This window comes from Arachis duranensis, chromosome 5 (assembly GCF_000817695.3).
Source record: "Arachis duranensis cultivar V14167 chromosome 5, aradu.V14167.gnm2.J7QH, whole genome shotgun sequence".
NCBI classification, from domain to species: domain Eukaryota; kingdom Viridiplantae; phylum Streptophyta; class Magnoliopsida; order Fabales; family Fabaceae; genus Arachis; species Arachis duranensis.
Window position 1 is genome coordinate 103,160,614 of NC_029776.3, and position 17,667 is coordinate 103,178,280.

At 30.0% G+C, this 17,667-nt stretch overlaps 1 protein-coding gene and 1 long non-coding RNA gene across 2 annotated transcripts; both read right to left on the reverse strand.

Annotated features, from left to right (window-relative positions):
• Positions 1-2,312: 2,312 nt before the first annotated feature.
• Positions 2,313-3,783, reverse strand: LOC127747418 (uncharacterized). The gene is made up of 3 exons (XR_008009211.1): positions 3,702-3,783; positions 3,516-3,615; positions 2,313-3,007 (listed from the first exon to the last, which is right to left on the reverse strand). It is a non-coding gene; the product is annotated as an uncharacterized LOC127747418 (long non-coding RNA).
• An 8,077-nt stretch (positions 3,784-11,860) lies between these two features.
• On the reverse strand, positions 11,861-17,667 carry LOC107491017 (fe(2+) transport protein 1). Its single transcript, XM_016111800.3, is given in 5 exon segments — positions 11,861-12,120; positions 12,123-12,165; positions 13,556-13,705; positions 14,896-15,510; positions 17,641-17,667. Coding segments are annotated over 5 exon segments (1,095 nt in total).

Sequence of the window (17,667 nt, forward strand, 5' to 3'; positions counted from 1 at the left end):
TAATAATTTAGATCTGCTCAATGATATCTGACACTAATTCAGATCTGCTCATCTTTGATGGCTGATCAACACAGTAGCTTGAACTCCTCTTTCTCCTAATAATAGATTCATCTTCTTGTTCCTTAGATTCTTTGAAGAGTGGCAACAATTCAAGTGAAGCATTATTAGTAGTGTTAGTACTATTAGGCCTTTGATCCATTGAGCTTTCAGAAGATGTCAAAGAACTTTAAATTTCAAGTGAACACATGGTTCCTCTGTTCTATTTCCTCTGCCCACAGCTCCAACTGAACCCTCCTCTTGTTTCTGTCAGTTCCAAAATCGGAGGAGATCTCGGGCTGCCATTGTTGATCATTCCTGCAAGTGTTTCTTGTGCCTTGTGTCGTACTAATTGCAAGTACTTTCCTTGTGCTTCAATCTTAAGTTGCAAAGTCTCTGAACTTGAAAAATCATTATCCATATTGATCTTTAACATATCCTTGTTATGCTTCAATTTTAATTTAGCTACCTACCTCAATTTGCTCATAAAGTTTCTTCTGTTGAACAAAACATTTGATCAATTAAATTTTTTATACCAATTACAAAAGCATTCAACTAGTTTGATCAATTTTCTAACTATTATAATTATTACTCAGTCATCTCATTCTGTGTTCCAATACTTTCTTCCCTGCTGCTACAAGGACCTTTACTGTTGTTCATTTCTCTACAATCTGCACCAACAGAGAAAAATGATCATTCATCAGAACAAGTTATAATAACTGAGAAACCATAACCAAGTTACCTTCATGTTTGTTGTTGCTAGAACATATTTCAAGTTGTGGTTGGCTTTTCCCAAGTCTATATTTCTGCAATGACCAGAAAAACACAAAAAATATGTTGGTAAAAGAAAAGAAGTTCATGATATTTGGAATGAATGAAAGCAAGAAGAATAAAGGAAAATGCCTGTAAATGCCTCTTGAGATGAATTTGCAAATATTGTAGCTATGAAAGCAAACCTACAAAATTTGCAAAAAGAGAGAAGCTGAAAAAAAGAAGTAGTGAACGTAATTGGAAGCATGGCGAAAAACATAGCGCTAACTCAATTGAACTAAAAGAATTCCCAGCCAACTCCAACACCTACAATAACAATGAACCCACTATTAACTTTTCAAATTGAGATTCCACCAACAATAATTAAATTCCAAGTCCTAAAATTTCCATCATTTAGTGATTAAATCAAAGGCAGATAAATATATCATAACAGTAAAATATTGTAGTGATTTTACAGGACCAGAATTAATTAAGCAGTAATTTCTCATCAAAGAAGAAAAAATTGCAGAACCAAAATTTCTCATCAATTTCAGCCATAAGAAAATAGAATAGAGCAAGGAGCCTACCTGTGATGCACCACGGCGGTGCAGAGCAGATCAGCACCCAGCCAGGAGCCAAGAAGACGCCGAGAGCAGAAGGCGACGAGAAAATTGGAAGCAAGAAGACCAAAAATCAAAAGCTTCAAATGCGAGCAGTGATGAACAGATGGCGACGCGAGCAGGGACAAACCCAACGGCCAGGCGAGGTGAGCAGTGACGAACACGATGGAGACGCCAACAGCGACAAACCCAAAATGCAGAGAGAAGTAACCAACACAATGCGAAGAAGAGAGAGAGAGAGAGGTTTAAGGTCCTTCCATTAAGAAGAAAGCAACAAGATGAGATGAACCGTGTTGAAAATTAAACAGAAATGAATGATGATAATCAGATAAATATGCTCAAAAATCTCGAAAACCTTTTATGTTTGAATTAATTATTAGTTCCACAATATAGTGAGAAGCATGATTATTCTAACCGATTTCATTTTCTATATAACTCATATACCAAATATCCATTAGGGACATGCAAACAAATCCAAAAAAGCACTTACAAAACCTACACTCTTTGACTATAGCGTTGGAACTAACCAACACAGATAAAATAGTTACAACTTATAATAGTTACAGTATAGCAACAAGGTGCAGAACAAGATAAAAAAGATAACACCTAAAATTAATTATAATTAAAATCAAACAATTCATGCATGCATGTAACTCATCAAGTCCAAGTAATCAAACAAACTAGCATCTAAAACTTAGGATTCTTATTATTATTTTATAGTTTAGAATTTAGACATAAACTAAAAGAACTTAGGCATATAACTTCCAACATCACAATCTTACCTGTTCACTGTGACCTTGTGGAAAGTACACAACTTAGCTTCTAACAACTGGTAAAGAAACAAGGGGACCAACACATGCATGCTAAAGTTCTGAATCCAAAACGCGCTTTTCTTCTGTAACCAAAGGCCCTCAAGTAACCATATGAAAGTCCATCAAAATCATTCATATGTTATAAAATCATATGCTTTTCTCCAAGACTATTTCGAAATGACCTTCCCTAGTTAACGGCTATTGCATAACCTAAGCAAACCGACGCATGCCTATGAAAGAACAATAATGTTTTGTTAAGATTTCTTTTTAATAAATGACTTCTAAGACTTTGAGAATTGCACTATCTTTTTTAGCGACAAATACCATCCCCAATTCCCATCAATTCCTCACTATTTCTAAAGTGATGTTATTAAAAGTTAATTTTGTTTCTTGACACCCCAAAAAGAAAAGTAATAAATAAATTTATTTTTGTTTAGATAGTTTATAGATCTATTATTTATTCAAAAACTTGTTTTCACAAACTGTTTTGGAAATGACATTAAGTTTAATTGTAGGTATTAATAGATAAAGTCATTTAGTTGAAGAATACCAAAGTAAATAGATATTGAGAGTCAAGATCTGGAAAATTGTAGGTATTAATAAAGTTTAATTGTGAAAGTAAAAGAATTGAGTGAAATAAAGGTAAAGACAAAAAAAGGACAACTAAGAGGAAGAGTGCAGAACACAAGAAGCATGTGAAGATGGCTAACTTGACCACCTTCAACCATGGAAGTGAAACCCAACACCCAGGTGGCTTAAACTAAATCCCCGTGCAATCCCTCTTTTCTCCTATAACCATATGATTATATACACAAATTTCTCAGCAACCAAAGTTCATCAAGATCTAAAAGAGAATAGCATTTTCACCCCTTAACACTGGTATGCAACAATAACTAGCTCCAAAACAGTAGAGAATAGAAAGGGAGATGAACAAGGAAGAATATGCAAACAAGAGTGTATACATAACATACCTTCCGGGGGTGGAGGACAAAAATCAGCTGAAGAAAGCTTCATTTTCAGCAAAATTTCAAAACTAGAATAAACCAAGCCAATCCCACACAGTCAATTACTAAAAACAAAAGCTCTTTAAGTAGACCCATTAAGTAGGAGCAAAATCCTCACAAGAAGAACCTCAGACCACAGAAAAATCCTTTTCTTCTGTCCTTTCCTGCTGTAAAATCTCATTCTTCTTACCTTTATAATTACCTTTACATCCATTAAGCAAGGCTAATAACAATTGATTCTTCCCTAAAATCCTTTTACTATTTTCCAAATAATAATGCAAATTTCTAATTACCTGTATATCACGAAATTTAGCTTCTTCAACAATCAATTTGGATGTTATTTCCGCTACAATGTTTGTACTTCTCCTCATATTTCTTGCTTAACAACTCTGCCTGTAAAATAGCAGCAACTGAGAGTTTATTCTCCAATTTCTTAAACTTAAAATTAAATGACATATTTAAAGACAAAAGGAACATACCTCACATTTATCTGCAGATGGCCTTATTGTAATCTAATTGAGTTACATGAAATTTTTGAAACATTAAGGAAAAGAAAAACAAGGTCACATTTCTCACTATTTTTGCATAAGTAGCTACTTCTCCCAATTTAGAATACGGAGGAGTGGAGCAGAACTCAGCGCGAGCAGAAGAACATGGTAGAGCAAAGCAGAACTCGACGTGAGGAGAAGAACACGGCGGAGCAGAAGAACACGGCGGAGTAGAGCAGAACTCGGTAGAGCAGAGAGAAATGCAGAATGCGCACATTAGTGTTGTGAAATTGGGGAAATTGTGTTAGGGTAGAAATCGATGAATTCAGTAACAAATGAGGTAAATCGAAGCGAGCCACAACATAAACAAAGCATATATATGAGATCGAATTTCGCTCCTCAAACCACAGTAACAATAGCAGCAGCAAAAAGAGGAAACAACAACAAGGACAACAGAGAATAAGAAGGAAGAGTATCACGATTTAGTAACAGGAGTGAATCAGGTGATGAATGTATGCTGTGCTGCTTAAAATATTTAGAGGGAAGCGTAAAATTTTGAAAGAAAATATTGAATTATTTTAGGCAACGATTATAACAAGAAGTCTATTAAAAATTTTAAAGCATCCTTCGTAAAGGGTAATATATGAAAACCATAAGAGTTGTTGGATTAATTTACTAAAGTAACGCTTTTTACATGTTTTCTAATTGATCAAAGAGAACGCTTATGACACGTTAGTTAATAATAAAGAGTTACAATAGCCTTATTCTTTTGCAATAAATTTTAAAAGTTGTTTTTTATTATTATAGACAACATTTTTAAGTGTTGTCTGTTCTACATGTTGTAATAGCTCAAAAATGTTGTAGTGGATAAATTGAAATTGAATAGAAAGAAATTATTCTACTGTTTATCTAATTTCTGATATAACAAGAAGGAATTTATTCAAAACCTCACTTGTACACACCATGATTTCATCACAATTCCAAAAAAGTAAATTTTCACTTTCTAATATGTTTATTATGGATTTATGGCTATATGAGATATTTATACACCTCATATTAGATTAAAGATATGAAAACTCTAAGCCAATTTATATAAAGCCCAATTTGCTTATTGAATAAATAAAATAAAAATATATAAAATTAAACTAAACATTCTAACACTAAAAAATATAAATTACTATAAAATAATATTTGAACTCTTTATATCATGAGTATGTGAAACACATCATTTTTCTCCTATTCAAAAAGATTTGTCCTCCAATCATGTTATATGAAAAATAATGTGCGAAAAAGACAAATACAAAATAAAAGACAATTTCTTCTTTTTGTTTTCTTTCTTTCATTTATTTTGGGTAAGAATGAAATCAACAAGATATATTAATAGAGAATAAAGATAATAACAAAAGAAACACAAGACAATGAAGACAACAAGGACGAGTAAGAAGATATAAAAAGAAATAAGGGCAGAGACACTTGGAACATTGTAATTTTTGTATTAGGACAAAAGAAGAACAAAATGGAGAAATAAAAATTAATTTAATACCTAAATCTAATACCAAATAATTCAAAATGGAGGATAAATAAGAAAAATTGAAAGGGAATAAATTAAAATTGAATAAAAAAATCATAATATCTTTTATCTAATTTTTTGATGTAACAAGAAGGAACTCACTCAACCTATAACTTGTAGAAATTAGAAGTTGGGATAAATTAAAAGTGAATAGAAAAAAATCACTCTATATCTTATCCAATTCTTGATGCAATATAAGAATGATTCACTCAACTTTACTTGTATACATTATTATTTGACCATGAAATCAAAAAGTTATTTTTCAATCCTCTAATATGTGTCTTATGGCTATAATAGTGTATAAGGCATATATTAGGTTAAATATAGAAAATTCTAAACCTATTAATATAAAATCTGTCTAAATAAATAAAATAAAAATAAATTGAATATTCTAGCACTTAAAAGTATCAACGGATAACTATAAAATAATACTTAAACTCCTCATGTTACAAATATCTAAAACATGTATCATTCTCCTTCTTTTCATAAAACATTTATCCTTCAATCTTGTATAAAAAAGATAGGATACAAAAAAAAACAAATACAAGGAAGAAAAGACAATTTCTTCTTTTTTTTTCTTTATTTTATTTTGGGTAAGAATAAAATCAACAAGATAGCTATCTACTCCTAGTATCATGTTTGCTAATCATAAATAACAATTTAATGAGTTTGAACTTGTCCATTTGTATATGATACATTGTAAGTGTAATGGGTTGCCCTGGCATCTAGTTTCCGCCTCATCCTTGTTTGAACATTTTGTATTTAGTTATTTATTCTTTTGTTCTTGAAAACATATAAAGAAATTAAGGGTGTGTTTGGTTTGCGTTTTTATTTTCTGTTTTATGGATTTTGTGAAGGAAAAAGTAAAATAGGAAGTGAAAAATAGAAAAAAGGATTATACTGTTTTCAATGTTTTCATTTTTCCTTCACAAAATTCAGAAAACAGAAAACACTAAAATGAAAACAAAAAATAAAAACACAAACCAAATGCACCTTGGTATTTCTGCTTTTTCTTAATGATATATGTATATACTTTTTTTTTGTTCTGTAAAATCATGAGCTTCCCTGACATGATTTCTACAACTATATGCTATGGATTTCATGACATTGTTGATGTTAGGTAATTGCTCTAAGATGCATTTGGAGCCTTTCTTTAATTAGCCTTTCTCTAAGATGTTATTTACTTATGTTATTTTTCTTTGATCTTTTTGTAGTTTGATCATAGTATAAGTAACAACATTGGTGAAACTGAATGTGGAACTGGTGGACATGTTCTTTGTGTAATTGATATGCCAAGTCTTAGGTGTTGTTTGTATTTTTTATTTTCTTAAAATTTTCAATGTGCAATGAGGAATTGAGATGTGTAATGTATAATGAATTTTATAGAAGCATGATCATATTTGGGCAGCCAGATTGAAACATCTCTAAAGAATTGAGTGAATACTTACTTTTATATGATATTGTAACTGAGCCTTTTTCTTTATTAGTTTACTAATTAAGTTATATTTTTTAGAGCTATTGAATAGATAGAATAGTATTTGATCAAATTTAAAGGCTTGGTTATTATTAGGTTAAGCTTTAATACCTAATTTCTTTAAACATGGCTTGAACTTTTTTAAATATGTATAATTTTGATAAACTAATTTTATTTCTATGCGTGTTATAATTTTTTAGTTCAATGACTAAAATAAAAAATATGAGGTTTATTTTAGTATAGCGACAAAATTGGTATTCTAACTAATATGCTGGGAAACATTAACGACATATTTGTTGTTGATGTTGGTGACAAATTAAAGACTTCATTGCGACTAAAATATTTATGAGACACCTATTGATTTATTACTAGTTTAAAAGGAATTTGCGATGACATTTGTGATAGTATTGCAACTAATTTCCTACATATTATTTCCTGGCAAATTAGCGACTACTTTGTAACTTTGCTTTTTCATTTAGAATAGCTTTGGTTTAGCGACAAAATTCTTACAAATTTGATTAAGGATTTTTAAAGATTAGCTATAAATTTGCTACTAAATGTGACAAATTTGCGATCATATTAGCTGACAACTTGCGATGAGTTAGGTTCGGAAAAGTTTCTCGCTAATTATCAACTAAGCATTCCATTTTGTCTACAAAGTTAGCTTGGATTTAGCGATGAGTCTACCATAGAGTTTGTTGCTAATCAGCGATTATCTTTTAGTCTATTTCTTCTATGGAATCAGCTTTTAATTTATTGATGAATTTGCGACTATCTATTCGGTCACTAAAAAACTTTTCTGATGAATTAGAGACTATTATGTTTGTTTCACTGATCTGCGACATATGATTAGCAAGCAAAGCATTGATTGCTAGGCAGTAGCTAATCCGTCACAAATTATATTTTACATCAGATTAGCGATAATTTTTTAATTATTTTTGTGATAGTTAATCGGCCTTATTCTTATAGTGAATTGAAGATAAAATAATAGTATTATACATGTGTATGTGTTATGTTGGTTGAAATTATTTAAGACGCATTCATTTTATGCAATTGTTCCATAACAAACGTCTTATCACCTATATTACAATTATTAAAACGAATGATAACAAATTTTTTACTTATCGTATTTTCAACCATATATATTTTACTTTCAAATTTGTCCATAGTTTTTGCACATTATGGTACATAAAAAAATATGCATATTCTATGCCCCATCTATATATAATCATAGTTGTCTCACTTTTTCTTGGTTCAAATTTTTTTTTATGATCTCCTCTATAACTTCTTGAGGCCTTAACGTAGTAAGAACATAAGTAACATTATTTTTGTGGCAAGAAAGTACAAGTTCTTTTGCTATCTTATGAAGTTTTGACCATTAAATCTTTCCTATTTGAAAAAATTCAAAGCAACGCCTTAATTGTTTTACTAGCAACTTTTAAAGTAATTATGTCTAAAATGGTGACTTTAGATTAAAAATCTTGGGATTGTTGAAGTCACTACAAAAAATTATCAGAATAGCGACCGATTTAGCAATCAATTTTAGTGGTCGCTAAAACCTTGGTCGTTAATTAGAAAATAACAACCAACTTCAATCGTTAACCGTTAGCAACCGATTTTTGAATAAGGACACCAAACCCTCACCATTGGGATCGGTCGCAAACATAATCGGCCACTAAATAATAACCAAATTTTCTGATTTCTAAATTGGTCCCTAAGTATATCTGTCGCTAAATAGCGACCAACTTTCGGTTGCTAGTTTGCAACCAGTATTTTGATCTCTAATTCGCTACCAATACTTCAGTCTCAAATTTGGTCGCTAAGTGGGGACTTGTATTTTAGCGACCAATATTTCAGTCACCAAATCAGTCGCTTATTACAAACCAAGCATTATTAGTAACAAAAAATATTTCCGTTATTCCAAATAGAATGAGCTATCTTGCATTGCATTGAATTGAAACTAAAGAAATGAATATTACCAAATAACCACATTAATTAAAAAGCTTATTTTATGCATTGTATACCATATTCTACTAAAACTTCATTTATTTAGGAAACACTAACAACTAACATCAAAATCGAGCAATTGGCTAAAAACCTATATAAGTATTCTTTTTTAGTTAAGTTCACCCTTTCTATCCAGGAACAATGAACAAGCAAATTATGTTCCAGTTTTCAAATGTCATTAAAAGAGTGAGTAACATAGGAGCAAAAACAGAAAATTATTAGACAATGTAGTCACAAAAAGATTAAAATCCAAGAAACATATAAGTGAATAGGAAAATAAGTGCTATCAATTGTTCATGCAATTCACAGTTGTTATCACCAATAAGCTTGGTGTAATCTTTTTTACTGAGATGTAAATTAAAATTGGCGGTTGCTGTTAATTCTTATTACTGTAAATGTTGGCACTAACTCTTTTAACCCCTGGCAATAAGCTTCTCACATAATATATATGTATATATATATGGCATTAAAAAACATTCACAGAACCAATAATAAATCATTACCAAATTCATGTATAAGTTCTAAAAACAGAAACCACCTATACAACAATTAGGCTGCGTTTGTTTTACAGAGACAGGACACTGAGATAGAAATACACAGAAATACACGATTGTGTTTGGCAGATGAGACATGGACAGAGATAATGTGTCCAGAGACACTGAATTAGTATCTTTTATGTCCATCCTGACAGGAAAGACACGGAGACACTAACAAGAGACATAACTTATTTTTTATTTTTCTTTCATTATTCTTGTTAATTTTTTATAATTATATTTTTTATTATTATATTTTTCATCTCAAATTTTTTGAATGAAAAAATGAGAATAAATTAAATTTTCATAATTTGTTTTAATTTATTACCAAACAGAATATAAGAACACAATTTTATGTCTCTGTCCATCAGTGTCTTGTCCTATCCTGTTCTCGAAAACAAACAAAGCCAAAGTCTCCTACAAGACAAGGCATGGAGAACATGTAAGAAAGATGTAAGGGATAGGCATTGTGCCTGTACCTAGAAAACAAGGGGCTTATTTAAATCAACTATATATAAAGAAAAGGTTAGGAAGAGAATTCGTTAATTAGGTTTGAAAAAATAGTTGCCAGGTCATAAATTACAAGTTCCAAATTTTCCATATCAAAAACAGGGTGAAAAAGCAACAAAACAATTAAAAATCAATGTACTTGAAATAAGGTTATTAAAAGATGATGGACTTCCATTTTTTTACTTTCAAGTTCTTCAAGAGAACTCTTCAAGGCTGCTTCTTGTTCCAACCTTTGAGATTCTGCTCCTTTCTACTTAGAATTTCAAGACAAAAAAGAAAATAATATAAGAAAAACACTCAGTAATTTGAAATACTTTAAAGGAATAGCCTAAAGAAAATGAGATTTTTAATGATTGAATGTCATCAAATAGTTTGATGCTTAAATAAATAACATAAAGCTTAGCTTAGATCGCGAAGAGTATATCGCAAGTAAAAAAATGCACGGTCATACTCATAGCTGGTTAGCAATAGTTTCATGTGCAAGCTGCAACTCTTTCTCAAGCTCTAAAATCTTTTCATTCAGCACATTTCTGTCATGAACTTTTCATTCCAACTCATCTAGTTTCGAACTTAAATCGGCTTCTCTTTGAGAAGCAGCTGGTTGAACACTTCCAACCTACACAATCATCACATTAGTTGTTCCTTCTATTTATGTTGAAAACTTATTTCTGAAAGGTATTTTGATTTTAAGTTTTATACTTATTTATAAATCATGAATTTGTATAGTACCTCTTCATTTGATTTGAATTTAGCTTTTACCAGTTGCTCTTTGACTTCCTTCAGTCGAAATTGCAATTTAGAATTCTCAGCAATCTCAGTTAAATCCATAAATTATCCCCCAAAATTGAAATAATAGAAGCTAAGCTCAAATCCATAAACAGATCCATAATAAGAACAAATTGACACCTAAATTACAAATCCAAATTTAAACTCCCAAGAAACCTAGCACTTAACCAAAATAACAGTGACACAAATTTATAATGGTGGAGCAATACTCAAAGCTTAAATCTATAGAATTTAAAGTGAATCTCAGGGAACAAATTTGATAAAAGACAATGTAATGCAGTTGCGATTGAAGTGAATCTCAGGTAACAAACCTGATAAAGCTAATATGTCACATTTCGATTACTAAGGGTTTTAAATAATGAACAAATCTCGGGTACTCAAATACCGATCTGTGTCATAAGAGCTAAATGGATACTGAGTATCCGAAATAAATGAAAAATTCGTAAAGGGTCTCAGTACTCGAGATATGTACAAAGTTTTAATTGACTCTCAGTCACCGAGATGTGTGTATAATTCAATTGTTGCTATGTTTGTTTGATTTTTTTTTTTTCATTTCCTCCAATGAATAATTTTAAAATTATAAAAATATTTAATTTAATTCAATAAAAACAAATATATTTTTATTATTGTATTAATTATTTATGAGTACTGTAAAATTAATTTTAAAGAATGACATTATTAAATTAACTTTAAACAAAAAAAAGTACACAAGAGTATAAGAATAAGAACCTTGTTTGGTTTAATTTGCATGAAAAGAAAAGTTGGAGAGTTAAATACTAGATAAACAACAAGCATAGTTTTTTCAACATCGTCGGCAGCAGTAACAACTACTATCATAGTCTCCACGAGTACATACATAAGTACATAAGAGCACACAAATAAGCCATTCCTAATACGAAAAAACGTAGAAATTTAAAGTTTGTTGGGAGTGTAGCCAACTTTATAAATTTTATAAAATTTGTCGTAATATGACGAACTTGCTCCCTACCAAAAACCAAAATTAAATTTTGAGATTTAAAGTTGGATTAATTTTTTTAAAAAAATAAAATATTTTTTAATTTATAATAGAAATAATTTTGCCATAAACTATTTGATTGTAAATAAATGAAATAATTTTGCCATAAACTATTTGATTGTAAATAAATAACCCATTAAATCTGATACTTCTCTCGTATCAACTAGTGAAGGCATGTGAGAAGAAAAAAAAAAGTAAAAAGCAATCCCTCTCTAAAAACTCTATTCTATTCTTTCTTTCTCCATTTCTTTTTTTTTATGCCCATATTGCCATGACTGACATGCCTCCTGCTCCGAGCAAAACAAAAAGATATGAAAAAATTTGAAGTTTCACTCTATTTTGGAGTTTTGAGCCCATAAAATCAGTGGCCAATAACTCTACCAATGCCATGTAATTGAGAAGTCCTGCAGATATAGCATTCAAAACACCTTCAACTATGAGTGAGGTTGGACTTGTGTCAGTGTACACCTTCGACAGAGCTATCCCCAATGCGATTCCAAATGGAGTTGTCACGGAAAAAAAAATACCATAATGCACTTCATCTTTATCCCATATTCTGCCTGTTCTCGTAAGAAGATAATAAAAAAGAAATATATATTCATTAGATGGATATCTATTTATATATTAAATCATTCTTAGTTACTTTTCTTTTCACATAAAGTTGTATATCATTTGTGAGTAAATCATAATTTTAATCTCAAATAATTTAGTATTTGACAAAATAATCTTCAAAAGAAAGAAATAGAATGAAGCTTGGAAAAATTGTCTTAATTTGATAAAATACATTATTTTTTTATAATAGGCAAACAACTCATACATTTAAAATTTTTTTCTGTTATAACATGTAGAAATGGTTTAGAAGGTATGTATAGAAGACTTACCTAACATTCAATACATAGAGTAATTTTTTAGTATTTATATTTTTACCAAAAAAAATTCAAAAAAGAATTTACTTAAAATAAAATTATTAAATTTACGGAATATCTTTTTTTTAAGTATACATTTCGACCTCTAGAGTCTTTTTTTGAGTATGTTTTTTTATTCTTAGTATATTTTGCAAATTAAGATTATTTTTGGAAGATCAAAATGTTATTTCATTCTTTTAAAAGTCATTTTGTTAAAAAATAAAAATTTTCAGAACCCAAAATGGTAGTTCACTCTTATCATAATTATTATCTCAATAAATATTACATTTCTAGACATTTTTCCTTTATTATTCTTTATTCTTTAGATACCATAGAAACCGACAACAGTATTATCCAACTGTTAAATTATTAGGATTAAACCATTCAAATATAAGCATCAATATATTTTATCACTTTTAACATACTAATTAAATCATTTTCAGTGTTTTATATTTACTTTAGAGAACTATGAAAATAAAATATGTAACAATAAGGAAATTTTGTTTCGATTATTCTCAATTTTTCACATTTAAAATTGTAAAGCTCAAAAATACTATAAATTAAAATAGAGACACCAAAAAAAGATATTATTTTTACAAACTAAATGAAAATTGGTGAGAATATTTAATATATTTTTTTTAATTTTACATTTACACAAAGACATGATTGAACTAAGTTATTAAGAAAAGAAATGGAATACGTAAAAAATATTAATATAATTTTGTTAAATAGATTCAATTTTTTGTAACTTTAAAATTCTTTGATTATTTTCTTAGTTTATGTATATGTTTAAAAATAGAAAATTATTTTAGAAAAACATGAGTAATTATTATTATTATTATTCTTGTTGTTGTTGTTAGGAAAAAGACTAGAAACTAACTTTTCTAATATTTATTCATCCAATGTTTCATTAATTACTTCATTATTAGTAGTTAAGAAAATTTGATTTTAACAAAATTAACTAGTATTATTTTTTGGTGTAGTTATTTTTTTTTAACATAAGAAAATATCATAAAGATATATATCGATGATCAATAAATTAAACCTGAAGTATGCAGCCTCCTAAGCCCATTCCCTCAAAGATTTGATGGAAGCAAAGTGCTGCAATGAGAGGCCTAATTGTGCATTGATTATCTGAAGCTCCCAATGACAAACCAATCACCACTGAGTGCACCACAATCCCTAGCTCCAACACCTGCATATGTTTTATATACACACAATTATATCTCACAATTCATACACCAAACAATAAATAATAAACATAATAATAAAACGAAGATTAGTAGTGTTACATGCATATAACAAAAACAGAATAAAATAACAAAACATATTACTTGTCACTTATAACAAAATATGATATTGTTTTATTATTGTTATCACGTTTATAATTTTTTTGAAAACTTATTTATCATTCATATTTAGGTGTCGTCTGTGGTGCCTAGTTACGACTGGTGACTAGCGTGACTATCCTAAGTTAGCCCGTAATCAAGCGATATGTGGCGGGTTGAATAAAAATGTTGACTGCATGAGTTTAAACTTGGGAAGCGGTAACTATGCTAATGACACGGTAATTATGAGCGGTTTCACTCATTTTGTTTGAAAAATTTGGGCCCAAATAGATACCACAAAAAAACAACATCATAAATAGCAAGCCCAATAATATTATGAAAAAAAAAAAACCAATTTCCTAAACTCAATGACACTGGCACACACTCATCTTTAACCTCTCAAAGCCAAGACTAAAAACAAATGCCAAACTTGAAACCACCTGCAACTCCAACATCTTATTACCTGGAATGCTACCAGACATCGCAAAACTCCATGGACACAAACCAAGAACACAAGATATCAACTAACGCCCTTCGTATACCATCCAATCTAACCTACTTCACCTTCTTCCTCCTTATACAAAGAATGATCATCACATCATTGGGTTCCACAACAATCACTGTCGACGACAAAACCCTCACTCCACTCGAAAGATAACTACTGTTCTTCTTCCTCCGCTACATACAGATTGCATCGCCAGAGGTTAACTTGGGACCTAGCTATCACCGGCAGTCGAAACAACCACCCATTCTCTCCAGAAATTGATTCACCCTACTGACAATCATACTCCTAATATATACATCATGATTTTTTTCACAAAATTCCTGGGGTAAAAGAAACACAAGTTACCGTGTTTAATATGCTAATCAAACGTTAATGATACACTCTCACAATCCAGGTGTCATCATCCTATTGCGTGGTCAACATGTAGTCATTTGTAGCCATCACTGGTATAGCCACCAGAGACGCAATCTCATATTTATTGGGGTTCTTTTTTTGTTAATGTTATAAGCTTTCTACTATTATTTTGGTAGTTTACCAGCTAAGGCAACTAACCTGAGAGATAACACGATAGCGTAGCAACTGTTCCGCACTCACAACTTTCATGTTTCCATTCCCATGTTCAATCTCATGACCGTGAGTGTGACTGTGACTAAGCAATTCCAATTCTTTATTCACTTCGCGGCAACCACCATTAACTTCAATGTTCTTTTCGGAAACATCACTAGTAGAAGAAGAAGCAGGGATTCTCTTCTTAAAGAAACTGATGGTGAAAGAGTCCACCATGAGGGTGAAAATAGCGGAAAACATGGCGATGAATGTAGTGAATGGAAACTTGTGCCACGGATTTTCCGGCAAGCAGTCCGACATGAGGTCATTGAATGAGTCTGGCAATACGTGCATGTAACCCGTGGCGAGGATGACACCGGAGGCAAAGGCCTTCACTAACGCAAAAAGGTCACGGTCTGGGTGAATTGCCGGCACAATGCGTGAGAGCGTCGGCAGCGTTACGCCGATCATGCTCGTCACCAGAATTGCAAATATTGCTATTATCTTATACTTGAGCGCCTCGCTCCGGTTGTGACATTCTCCTTCATGGTTCGAAGTGCATTCCTCGGCCGAGGCAACCGGGCAAGTTGTGAGTGCAAGGAAGGAAATAACAATAATAACCTTGTAGAGGAGGTTTGAATTTATTGTTGTAATAGCCATGATTGTAAGTGAGAGAATGAGAGTTAGAGAGAAATTATGAGTTGTTGTGACTTTTAATATAGTGCTTTGGTTTGGCGAAACTTTAGATTGACCAATTTGTTAGTCTCAGTTTAAAATGTTGGAATTACTCTAATGACCTTGATGGAGAACATAACATTGCAAGGGCTTAGTGTATCTGTTGTTGCATGTTTGAGGGGTATTTTGACCAAATTTCTAAGAGTGAGGTTGATGGAGTGCAGCGTGTGTTGGGAGTTATCTCGAACAAGGCGCTCATGCATATGGTGAACAGTAAACACGTTACTTTCCTCACTTTTTTTACAATGAGGTAGTGATGTGGCAATCCACTTGAAATAATATCAGTAATAAACTTACCTTAAGTTTTGGGAATAATTAACGAAGCATTTTCTCGGGGAAAAAAACAAATTTTTTTAAATTTAACTTTGTTAATATAAAAATATTTAATATTATATTAAAAAATGTATTGTAATATCCACTAAAATATCTACTTTTTATATTTATCATGTGAAATAAATAATTGTAATTGAAAAGTTATGATAAATATTTTACATTATTAGTTTATTAAAATTAAATTTTTTATTTATAATATATAATCTACTTATATGATGGGAATTCGATAGGTGTTATTGGTGCACAAATTTATCTTTTTAAAAGTCATTCATGATGTATATGCAGAAAAAAATACACTTCATTATTTTTAAAACCTGAGCTGAAGATATTTTTATTATAGTGTAAGCTAAGTTGTTTACTAGATTGATTAACCATACATTTTATTACTTTTATTATTTTTATATTTTTTAGTATATTTGACAAAATTTTAATAATAAAAATAATTAAAAGCATTAAAAAATTAAAGAAACATTTTTTTAGAATGTATAATTTATACTTTTTAAAAAATATATATTTAACTTAAAAAAAGATCATTTTAACACTATAAATAAATAAAAAAGTATTTTATATTTAACAGTGTGAGTCCATAGTAGCTAATGTAAATAAGAATGCAGCTTATGCAAATTAGAGCATGCATGAGATGACTGTTAGTTTGTTATGTTTAGTGAGCAATAGTTAGTTATACTCAGCTGCTATATATAGCAATAATATAACATGTCTGTACTTTTGAAAATCTAAATATGTTTATTTTATTAAGTTTGAGTTTATATTTTTAGAAATTATTTTATTAAAAGTAATTAAATTGATTATAAGATAAATTAATTTTAAATTAATAAAGATTCTTATGTAATTTTAATATAATTGAATATTTTTTAACATAAAAATTAGAATTCAATAATAAAAGAATTACACAATTTAATTTAAGTAAGTGATATTTTGGGTTTAAACTGTATTTTATAAAATATGATTAATATGTTTATTTTAAAATTTAAATTAAAAATAATTATTTGAACTCATGGATGTGTTGATAAATAAAATTTTATGTGTTCCCAAAGCAAATTTATAGTATTATATCCTAATCCTAAATTATTCTTTATCTCAATGATTTTATAAAATTTCTATACTACCTAGGTATATTTTACTCTAACCACTATAATATTTTTACTCTAAGATAACTCTTATTCAAAGCAACATTTAATAAAATTTGTCTTAGATAAGTAAAGACATTTTTTTTTATCAATTGTCTTTGAGTAAGACAAAGATAACCAAATTTTTTGCCACCATAAAAATAGTTGTCTTTGATATCTAAAACAATATTTACAAAATGTTACAATATAAAAACTTTAAGACAATATTTTTAACTAAAAATACATTTAATAAGACTTGTCAAAAAAATTGAACGAATAACATCTATGCCTAAAACTGTTCATAGTTAAAAATTTTAAAAGAAAAATTTTAATCATATCTTCTCCAATTATTTTTTCTATTAAATAATTTAGAAAAAAAAAGAACAAATGTACTTCAGTTTATTATACTACCCTAAGCCCTAACATACATAACCCAGAAACCTACTGCACGCACACACCCTTTCTCCCTTGCTAATCGAGGAATTCCTAACGGCAATATTAGCTCGATCGCAGTGCTCTCCTCCACGTACGGCGACTACGCGGTGCTCTCCTCCACGAGCGATGGCACGGAGCTCTTCTTCAT